Source organism: Condylura cristata, unplaced genomic scaffold (genome assembly GCF_000260355.1).
Source record: "Condylura cristata isolate star-nosed mole 26May11 unplaced genomic scaffold, ConCri1.0 scaffold00015, whole genome shotgun sequence".
In the NCBI taxonomy this organism is placed as follows: domain Eukaryota; kingdom Metazoa; phylum Chordata; class Mammalia; order Eulipotyphla; family Talpidae; genus Condylura; species Condylura cristata.
In genome coordinates, this window is record NW_004567116.1 from 36,036,203 (window position 1) to 36,046,947 (window position 10,745).

The window sequence follows — 10,745 nt, forward strand, 5'->3', positions numbered from 1 at the left end:
CTCTCACCCTCCACATCTCTGGCCTGTACCCCAGTTCTGTATGAATAAATAAATAAATCTTTAAAAAAAATAAAATTTCACGTAATAGTGTTAAACTGTCTCCATTAGCAAATTTTAACCTTACCAATTGTTACTATGCCTTAAGGTTTTCTCAAATGGGATAATATTAAAAACCCATGTGACAAATGGGGAGGCATTTTTTCTTTGGTTCCTCTTAAAGCAGAAGATGTAATGATTGGAGGAGAATCACAGAGTCTTAAGGAGAAAGTTCCCCCGCAGCCCCTGTAACTCAGAACACGGTCTGCTGGAATGTGAAACATGCTGGTAGTCTCAGCTCTGCTGAAAAATTGAGTGTTGTGAGAAAACTGTGAATTCAAGTTTCCTATTCACCCAGGTTTCCAGGAATCACTTGACAACACCTGAAATCTCTCAGTTAAATCTCTTTCAGAGTAGAGTCCCATAATGTTAAGGATATGCAGTCTGTTCAGGGACTCACAGGGAGAGGAGCAAAAGGGTGCGAGTTAGATTTGAGGAAGAACTGAGTGAGGAAGATGATTGAACAGAGGAGAAAACTTTGGATAAAACAGTAGGTCTCTCGAACATTGCTATCAATACCCAAATAATACTCATTACACATAGCTATCAGTCCCTGCCAGTTTAGTTACATAAAGTATATACAGATACATCTATTAATATCTCTATTTTAACAGCTATCTGGGTGCAGGGTAAACTTCCCTGACTACTGTGAGTTTTTCTGAGACTAGATGCATAAATGAACATCACACAAATTAATATGAGAATAACACCCAATTTAATAGCATATGTAAAGAGAATTCACACAGCAGTAAATTCTAAAGTAAATGGAACACATCAAGGACTTATAAGTTGGAAAGAAAAACCTGGAGAAATGGAAGGCAAAGATTTCATACCAACTGCTCTGTCTTTAAAAAGGATCAGATGTCCTTTTTGAGATTAAAATCCCATTTTCAGCATTTGAGTAACTAAATATTGATACTAAGAATCCATGGATGTGTAAAAAAGTCTAAAGGTACGTGGGAAATCAGCAAAAGAAAAGATGGTGTGAGGGGTGCAGATGAGCTCAGGTGCCAAGAGGCAACCTCTAAGGAGCGGGGGAGGGGACAGAAGATTCAGAAGTTTGGTGGGCACAGGGTCATGGGAGCTGGACAGTCCCAAGGATTAAAATATGGGTAAGCAGCCTGAGAAAAGCGACATTTACAGAACTTGTACATAAGTGACCCATGATTTGTGACATTGAAAAATGAGACAATGCTTGCCTCATAGTCTAGGAACACCCCAATCTGACGAGGAGGAACAGCCACAGAAAGAGTCAAGACCTTGGGGTCAGAGGTGGCAGAGTCCTCAAAGGCACTGTACTCAGACTGGTTCTGTAGCCCTATAACCCAGTAGCCAAATCGAGGTCTGTATCTGGAGTAAACATTTCCATGATCTGTGTTTTGTGTAATGTCAAACTGGCCATTGTGGGGGCATGTCCCAGAGTATACCCCCAGGATCCAGGCAGTCTTCTTGGACACATCTACTTCCCAGTAATGTCTACCTGAGAAGAAATACTGGGAGCTCACGATGCCATAATTATGATGCTTCAGAGGCCAAATTGGCACAGGTGTAACTTGTCTCTGATCTTCTGAAAGGTCAAGATTCAAATTTAGATTCACTGGATTCAGTGTAATGTCCACTGCAGGAAAAAAAAAAAAAAGTAAAAGATCAGGTAGCAGATGACTATGAAGAACTTGTAACCTTGGACTGGGGAAGGCGATAAAAGTTGGGTTGGGGAAGGGGACACACATCTGACCATAGATGTATATGTATATATACACACATACTGAGAAAAAGAAAGGAGGGGGTTTGAGGGAGGCAGACTTTATAGGGCAAAATCATGAGATTTAATCAAAGCTATAAACTTTGGAAGAACATGGAACACAGTGATTTGAGGTCTCTGTTACAAGTTCTTACCCCAATAGCACTGGACGTGTGTTAGCTCTGAAATGAAAGAAGATTCGAAAGTACTGATTAGAAACAAATACTAAAGCACAAATGCCCCTCTTTCTCTGAGGAGATGCAGGAGAGGGAGTTACCCTGAGATTATCTAGGCACTGGTGAGTGAGAGGCTAACCAGTTACCCAGCGATCTCCCTTAGACAAAATCACTTCAATAGCCTCTCTTTGTCTCTGAACTGCCTCCCCCTTTTATCTGACCATGAACCTACACCAGATACCCAGCTGTGTGTCTGCCATAAGAACCCTGCATCTATACTCTTGCCCTGGCCCTTGTCACCTCTAAACACGTCCAGCATCCCACTCAGATCTGGAGCACGGAATACACTCTTCAGCTTCTTGGAAACAGGTCTTGGCTTCTTCAGTGTCCAGATCTCACTCCTAGTAATGACAAAAAATGTGATCCTGTATCTTTTATCTTGCTTCCCTCCAATATTAATGCCTTCTTTCCCTTCCATGTTACTGATGCCTTGTGAAGTCTGAGGAAGGGAGGAGGGAGGCTCCTGATCCTGGGATCCCAGGAAATGAGCTCCTGTCTACTTTTTTGCTTACTCTCTGTGTGACCCTGGGAAGGCCACCAATGCTAAGAAGCAGTTTATTCCTCTATAAGTAGAATAATTAACTCCTCCCTTGATACTTCATGAAAACAATACAAAATGATATAAAATAACATATAGGAGCAAGGTTTGTTACCTTTAAGTAAAAGGTATGTAAGAGGTGGGAAAATCACTGTGACCCCAAGAAGGGGCCAGAGATGTGTGTTCCCAGGTCCTCAGCAGTAGGGCTGGGATCTTTGCTGCAAGGTCAGCCTTTTTTTTCTGGAGAGCTGATTAATCTATACCTCAACTCAAGCTTGAACCCCGGTGGGGTGGCTCACAAATAACGTTTAAGTTCTCTGAGAAAACGTTAAAAACACTTGGCCAAGGAGTCCATGAGTGAGTGCTAAACTGTAAGACATCTGACTGCAGGGTTGGGTGATGACTGTGGACACAGGACTACACTTCCCACATGAGCTGCATCAAGGTGTTCACAGAAGGAGAATTAATAGTGAGATCAGGGTGTCAGCCTGGAGGCCTTCAGCATCTGAGGACATCTAAAGAGAATCTTGCAGAATGACCTGGTCTTTTCTATCTCCAGGTAAATAGAGTAGATGTAAAGGAGTTGCCCTCTCTATTTTGAATTTGACAAGGCTGTCCATGCAACAAGACAAGCTCCTGCAGAATACAAGAACCAGAGTAAGGGCAGAAGGTGCAATAAATGACTGAAGTCACAGGAGCTTGGAAGCCAAATCCCTTATTCCTATTATTCTTACTAGCCTAACTCTGGAACTCTAACTATCAAATTCATTATCATGCAATCTGGTCCATTTTCCATAGATAAGGTGCACTTAAGTTATCATCTATGATCCCCAATTTAAAATGATACTACATGAGAATTTCTCGACTGTGAGAATTTTTCATGCTGATTCACTACCAGATAACTCTCATGACCACAAGCCTTTCTTCATAACACAAAGCACCACTCCTGGGCACTTATACGCACCATTTCATGATTCCACTCTTGTCCTAGGACAAAAAAGAAAATGTGAGTCATAGTGCATAGTGTAGAATACAGCAGGGTCAATAAAAAAAAAAAGGAAAAAATAGAGATAATCCAAGAACCCAAAAGTGAATGATTTGAAGATATCAACAAATGAACAACTTCCTACATCAAGAAAAAATGAAAGAGGAAGCAAGTTACTAAAATTGGGAATGAAAGAGGAGGTACTACCATTGAAAGGAACATAAACTAAGAACAACTGTATGTCAACAAATTTAACAACCCAGATTAAATGGTCAAACCCCTAGAAACACAGAAACTACCAATAGTGACTCTAGAATTCAAAAACTATAAATACCTAAAACATGGAGAGACTGACTGGAAAACAGAAACAGGCAAAGAAAAGCCCAGTCCCACATGATTTCACTGGTTAAAGGTTTGAGAAGAAATAATACAATACAAACACTTTATAAATTCTTCCTACCAAAACAGAAAGGATGAAATATTTCTTATTTAGTTCTGTGGAGCCAGGACTGCTCTGACACTAAAATCAGATAAGACATCACAAGGAGAGTAAACTACAGAGCAATATCCATTATGTATGTAGATGTAAACTTCAACAAGATACTAGTAAATCAAATCTGGCAAAGTAGAAGAGATTATGCAATCTTGTCCAGTGGGATTTTCCCCAGACATACAAGATTGATTTAACATAAGAAAACAGCCAATATGGCCCTCCTGGTGGCTCAACAGGTTAAAGCACAGCACCATGAAGCTATCCATAGTCACTGCAGCACAAGTTCTGTCCCCTGCCAGGGAGGTAACCCACATGTTGTAGCCGACCTCTCCTGTCTCCCACACTGCTCCCCTCAGCTGTGTATTTTAGTCAATTCACCTTTTCTGTTCCCCACTTTGTCTCTGGTGAATCCTCTCACCCCCACATCTTTGGCCTCTACCCCAATTCTTGTATGCATCAATTAAAAAAAAAAATAAACCGGCCCTCCCTGGTGGCACAGCGGGTTAAAGCACAGCACTGAGAATCTAAGGCCGCTTCCGCATGAGTTCGATTCCCGCCTGCCCCGGAGATGACCACATGGTATGGCAGACCTCTCCTGACCCGCCCGCTGCTCCCCTCAGCAGTGTGCTTTGTCTATCTGCCTGTTCTGTTCCCCACTCTGTCTCTGGTGAAGCCTCTCGCCGCCCCTGAGCCTCTGGCCTGTACCCCAGTTCTGTGTGCACAAATAAATAAATCTTGGAAAGGAAATAAAAAAAAAAATAAACCCCCCATAAAAGAAAACAGTCAATATAACACATGATAGTAACATAATAAAAGATTTAAAAACACATGGTGATTTAAATAGACAAAAATATTTGACAAAATTCAACATCCTTCCATGATAACAGCAAAATAGGAAAATTAATAAATTAGGAATAGAGGGGAACTTCTTAAGCCTAATAAAAGGTATCTGGAAAGTCTACAGACAACATCATACTTAATGGTGAGAAATCAAATCATTAAAGAGGAAGTCTCTTAAAGAGACTCTTTCCTTAAAGAGACACAAGTTTGTCTCTACTTCTATTCAACATTGAACTGGACATTCCTATCAAAACAATTAGGCAAGAAAAAGGAATCAAACTCATCTCTATTGCAAATGAACAGGTAAATCTATCTCCACTTGCAGAACCCATAATCTTAAAGAAATCATTATACAGAGTTTCTATGAAACCGCTGCTCCTCTTCTGATTTTAGTTTCCAAGTGGGTTCTATTTAATCTAAATTGAGGAAGATCTAAATTGTGGCATCAACAACTCAGAATATTTAAAATATATTAGGTTATATATATAACTATGTTGGTTCCTCTCCATCTACTTGTCAAAAATGGTATCTCTGTCCAAATACTTAGACTTATTACAAAGCCAACCCATTCCACACCTGTAACTTCTCTTTTTACCATCTGCATTTCCACATTGTCACCATTATGGGTTCATTTGCCTTGTACAATATGCACCAATATATGCGATCCTACAATTAAAGCCATTGGGCAGCTATAAGCAAAAAAGAGAGTTTTTTACTCTTCATATTAGTGTCATTTAGTTGTGGATAACAAAGAAATCAACTAAAATTACTGTAATGGAAGAAGAAAAAACAAGGGTTATGGCCAAAAGATATTATGTCTGTCATCCACGGATATTTTTTGACTATCCCATGACATCTCGGATGGATGGCAAAGAAGGGCTTCCGGGGCTACAGGAACCTGATGCACCAGAACACAGGAGAGAAGGTAACTGTGTCTCTAGAGTCTGAGAAGGAAGGTGCCTCTTACCTGCACCAACTCCTTCTCTGACCATTCACTGCGACGCTCCAGGTCTGAGATAAGCTCTTTCAGCAACTGGCTCTGTTGAATCAACTCAGCCTCAGACTCAGCTAAGTTATCCAATGTCGTCTTCTCCTCCTCCTCCAATTTTTGCAGTTCTCTTTGTTCCTCATAGTCCAGGATGCTCCTAAGCTGATTAAATTCTGTGTGTATCCTTTGTCTTTCCATCTGTATCTGATACTGCAAGAATGGACGAGAGAAAGGTAAAATGAGCCTATAAAACAGAGTTTACAGAACAAAGAATTAGGAGCCAGGATGAGGAATATTTTCCCCCAGTAATTCCAGTTAGGAGGGGAGTAAAGAAAGGGGATAACTTTTGGGAAAAGTTGCTTTTTATCCTATTATTCCTTCTTCAAACCTTACTTAAGCAAACTCTGGGCAAAATGAAAAGTCTGATGGAGGTTTAGGTTGTAGACACCTGTCCCAGATGCTCACACCTCCCTATAGTACCACTTTTCCACTTTTGAAGTTTGAGGAAAAATTTGGTGCTTTATCCATTGTTTTCCACAGAGCCTCACTCACTGGAAAAGAATGGAAGGTAGAGTTCCCTTACCTTCCCCACGATTACATCTTATCTTTATATTTTAAAAAGACTTATTTATTTATGCATACAAGCACTGGGATATAGGCCAAAGGTGTGGGGTGTTAGAGGATTCACCAGAGACAGAGTAGGGAGTAGAACAGGTGGATTGACTGAAATACACTACTGAGGGGAGCAGTGGGCAGGTCAGGAGAGGTCTGCTGGACCATGTGGGTCACTTCCTTGGCCAGGGATCAAACTCATTCTGCAGTGGCTGTGAATAACTTCATAGTGTTGCACCACCAGGGAGAACCCAAGTCTTTTTTGTGTGTTCAGTTCCAATATCTGCATGTAGTTGTAGCATGTCTGCTCGCCAATCCATACCCAAAAGGACAAAGAAAAGAGCTAATGAAATGGCTGTTGGACTCATTCAGTGCTGGGGAACAAAGAGGAAGGGGATTCTTTATGATTGGGACCAAAGATTATTGTTCAGAAATCCCTCAGGGATGTGTCTCCTCCTACCTTCCAGGAAATTTTCTCTTCTCTGATATCAACTTCCAGTTTCTCAGCTAACTGTTGCTCCTTCCTTAGCCTCTTCAGAGCTGCCTGGAGTTTCTCCTGTGAGAGAAGAATCACACAAGAGTCAAATTCAACATCCAAAGAGAGAATAAATGGGGAAGAATTCAGGTTGATCTCAAAAGAGACCAGTTTACAGCAACGGATTATAATCTATAATTATAAGGACTATGACCTGGGAGAAAATCTGAGGAAGTGAAGATAATGTTCACCCTGGGTGATGGAAGTCACCAATCCCTCAGCATGATTAACTCAAGTCTCTTTTTCTTTAAGTATCAACTCTACTACAGGAAGGGGAATTCTCTCCTCTCATTGACACTATTTCCACATTCAATGCACGATGCTCACCAGCAATCATTCTGTGGAGAGGAGCAATGGACATTGCATTTACCTCCTCAGATTTTCCCCCAGGTCATAGTTCTAATTTGCAGATTCTGTAAACTGGTCTCTTTTGAGATCAATCTGTGAAGGACTTCCCCAGCCCATACAACAAAAAGGGAAAAAGGAAAACCTCTCGTTCTTGACCAAGAATCTGTGTTTTAGGCTTGACCTTTACAGAAAGAATACACAAAAAAAGCTCTTCAGGCATTGCAAGCTGAGAGAGAGCAGGCTATTACAGGGCTTGGGACCATAAGGCCAGGGTGTATAAAGAACAGGGAGATGAGATTTCCCATCAAGCACTAGCTCTGCCCTGTTTGTCCCCACACTGGGTCCTACCTGACATTCCTTGACTACCTCTTCCATAAGGAAACTGTGGTGACCATGATGTTCTTTAGACTGCTCACAAACCCAACAAATGACCTTCCTATCCTCCTTACAGAAGAGCAGTAGTTTCTCTCCATGGTGCTCACAAAGATCTCTCTTTAGCTCCTCCTCACGATTCTGGCTCAACTTGAGTTCTCTGAGGTGCTCCACTATGTTGCCCAGATGCTGATTAGGCCACAGGTCTCCAAAGGAGTATTTGACACCACACACAGGACAGCTGTTCTCCATTCCTGTGTTCTTTGCCTCCTGGTTTCCAGTGATGCAGGCCTGGCAGAAGCTGTGGCCACAACCCAAACTCAGAGGTTTTGTCAACAACTCCAGACAGATGGAACAGGTCCCCTCCTCCTGTAACTTCACCAGCATTTTTAAAGACATAGCACGTTTCTTCTGAATCCTTCCTGTCCTGATGTTCTTGTTATAAAGATTCCTGGACAGCTGGGCAGATTGAAAGAGGATGGTAAAGAATGGCATAAATATATTTATGTTGTCCTCTTATGTGTTGGATCTTGTTCTTGGGGAGAAAAATCAAGAGCTGTGTAGAACTGGAACTTATCCAGGAGAAAAGCATGGACTCACAGGCAGTCACAGCAACTTTTGAAAGGGATGTATAGGACAGAGGGACACATGACAGAATAAATATCAGTTACATCTCAATCAAAGAGCAGATCGCTCACAGGGACCCTTAAAGTGGGATCTAGTCAGTGCCAGCTGATGGAGCTTACTTCTTAGCAAAACAACTGAATTTGTGGGCTTCTGCTGAGCAATAATCAACTTCTGTTAATTAACTCTGAACAAAAGGAAAAATAGTGAGGAAGTGAGATAACAATGCAAAGGTGTATCTAAGAGAAAATACGATGAAAAGGCCCAACAGTAGCTGAGGTCCCCCACATGAACGGGTTTCTGAACAAGCTGGCTTACCTAGGGAAGTGCAAATAGATTGAGATGGGAGCCCAGAATGAGGAAGGATAAAGAGTGCACAGAGACCAGGAACTGGACCACTACCCAAGCTGCTGTCCTCAGGCAGGGATATATAGGGGGTGGTGGTGGGGTGTGTCAACAGGGCCACTGAAAGTTCTTGGTGGTTGCCAGATGGGGAGGGATTCAACTTCATTCAATATTTACCCCTGACCTTTCTTCCGTAGAGGGTGAGAGACAGGCAGAGAGAAAGAAAAAGCATTTCAAGTATGCCAACCCCTTCAACTAGGTAGACAGAAACTGTAGAATAGGAAGGAAGTGAGGATAACCTGCAGGAAACAAAGCACCCCCTCCTTGGACACCTCCTTTTCAAGGTCGTTTCTCTCCAGACTCAAAGTGGCCAGCTATCTGACTCAAAGCAGGAAGCCAGCAATCTGGCTTTTCTTCTGGTGAGAGAGCTGATGTGGGCAGAAACAAAACTCAACTAACTCTTCCTGGAGTCTCCTACCCCCATGCCCCGCCCTTTAAAATCCCCCACCTTCAGGTTCCAGCGGAGTTTTCACTGCCGGTTTGGTGAAGACGCTGGGGACTGGCTTATGCGTGGTTAGGGTTTATTCATGAAACGGCTGGTCTGAGAAATGAAAATGAAACTCTAGGCGTTGCAGGAAGAGGAAATCGGAACGTTTTTGGGCTAAATGGGCGACAGAGCTTTAGGACGACTGAAGGGGGCACATCTTTAACCCCCTGGTACTCCAGGGGAAAGGGAGGATTTGCCAAGGCGAACTTTTGGGGAAGTCTGAGGGCAGGTCGGGTTATCATAATTAGGAGGGGTTAGGAGGGGCGCTACCGCCACTTACTGGTAGAGGCCAGGGACACAGCTAACCATTCTACAATGCACAGAGGCGTCTGGAATATGCAATCCAAGCTATGAATAATGCTGAGATTGGGAAACTGTTTTAATCCTTTCTGCTTCTTAGGTTAGCCACTTACTAAGTATCTCCTACCATTTTCATGAATGTGCCTTAATCTAGCCTGCCAAATTGAATCATCCCATCAGGTCTTGTGTTCTATATCCCCAATATTACACCCCTGACCCAACCTCAAATAAAGGGCCACACCACCTCCTAGGAGATAGACGTATAGGAGTTGGGTGTAAGAGGGATAAAAGGTTCTGGAAATGTTGGCAATTATACGGAACGTGAACGTGGGGTACCGAGGCTCTTTTTTCACTTCCCTCCAGCAACCTCTACAGCCTCCACCTGTGGCCTTGCTTTCCTCCCAGGTTTCATTGTCCCTCGTGTTATTGTGTGATTGCAAATGGCACACGGAGTGTGGACGGGCAAAATCGCCTTTGATTAGGGACACTTGAGCTGAGAAGTCAGCGAGCATGGAGGGTGTGTACATGTAATGGACGAAGGGGAGAGGGGTAAAAGGGAGACTGAGGACTTGCGGGCTGAGCAGCTGCCTGCCTATCTCACTGCCTGCTGGTCTGCTTTTGAGTCCAGTGCTCTGATTCAGCATGAAAGATTCCAAAATGCTCTTTTTAGGAGAACCACTAGTGACCCTGCCTCTTCCGGATGGCTGCAAAATAGCTACAAAAGACCAAGGAGATTTTTTTTTGAGTGTTGGAGATTTTCTAAACCTTGATTATGTGGTAATTATGCAGGTGCAAATCTGTCAAAATTCATCAAGCAGCACACTTTTTTCTAGTGCATGTTATTTCCAACAATATGTACCTTAACGATGTTGATATAAATGAAAACCTAGTTTTCCAGATGGTTCTTATTAGAGTCAGAAGGTAAAAACCACCTGTCTGCATTCAAAGGAGGAAGCCAACTTGTGCTAACTCCTCTTCCCTTCAGAACAAGTGTAGATCTTAAGTGGTGAAAGGTTTTGGAGGCTCTGAAAGAAAGTTTTTATCTTTGAGAGTAAATTGTAATAGATTTGCTCAATCATTATTTGTTCATTTGTCCATCAGACAAATTTTGTCACTTAGTTTTTCTTTCTACCTCTCGATCACTT

The 10,745-nt window shown here is 42.3% G+C and overlaps 1 protein-coding gene across 1 annotated transcript; it reads right to left on the reverse strand.

Annotated features, from left to right (window-relative positions):
- Positions 1-1,031: 1,031 nt before the first annotated feature.
- Positions 1,032-8,239, reverse strand: LOC101621182 (tripartite motif-containing protein 34). The gene is made up of 7 exons (XM_012725239.1): positions 7,761-8,239; positions 6,990-7,085; positions 5,897-6,127; positions 3,576-3,598; positions 2,314-2,414; positions 1,993-2,019; positions 1,032-1,714 (listed from the first exon to the last, which is right to left on the reverse strand). Exons 1-7 carry the CDS (start codon positions 8,181-8,183, stop codon positions 1,149-1,151), a joined length of 1,467 nt encoding a protein of 488 aa, XP_012580693.1. The 5' UTR covers positions 8,184-8,239; the 3' UTR covers positions 1,032-1,148.
- Positions 8,240-10,745: the final 2,506 nt, after the last annotated feature.

What these genes read in the sequence shown, in the direction of transcription:
- LOC101621182 (XM_012725239.1), bottom strand. Translation starts at nt 8,183, where the DNA reads ATGTCTTTAAAAATGCTGGTGAAGTTACAGGAGGAGGGGACCTGTTCC. An exon ending in AGGTAGTCAAGGAATGTCAG is followed by an intron (nt 7,086 to 7,760) that starts GTAGGACCCAGT and finishes CTTCTCTCACAG; the next exon opens with GAGAAACTCCAGGCAGCTCT. An exon ending in CAGAGAAGGAGTTGGTGCAG is followed by an intron (nt 3,599 to 5,896) that starts GTAAGAGGCACC and finishes TTTTTGTCCTAG; the next exon opens with GACAAGAGTGGAATCATGAA.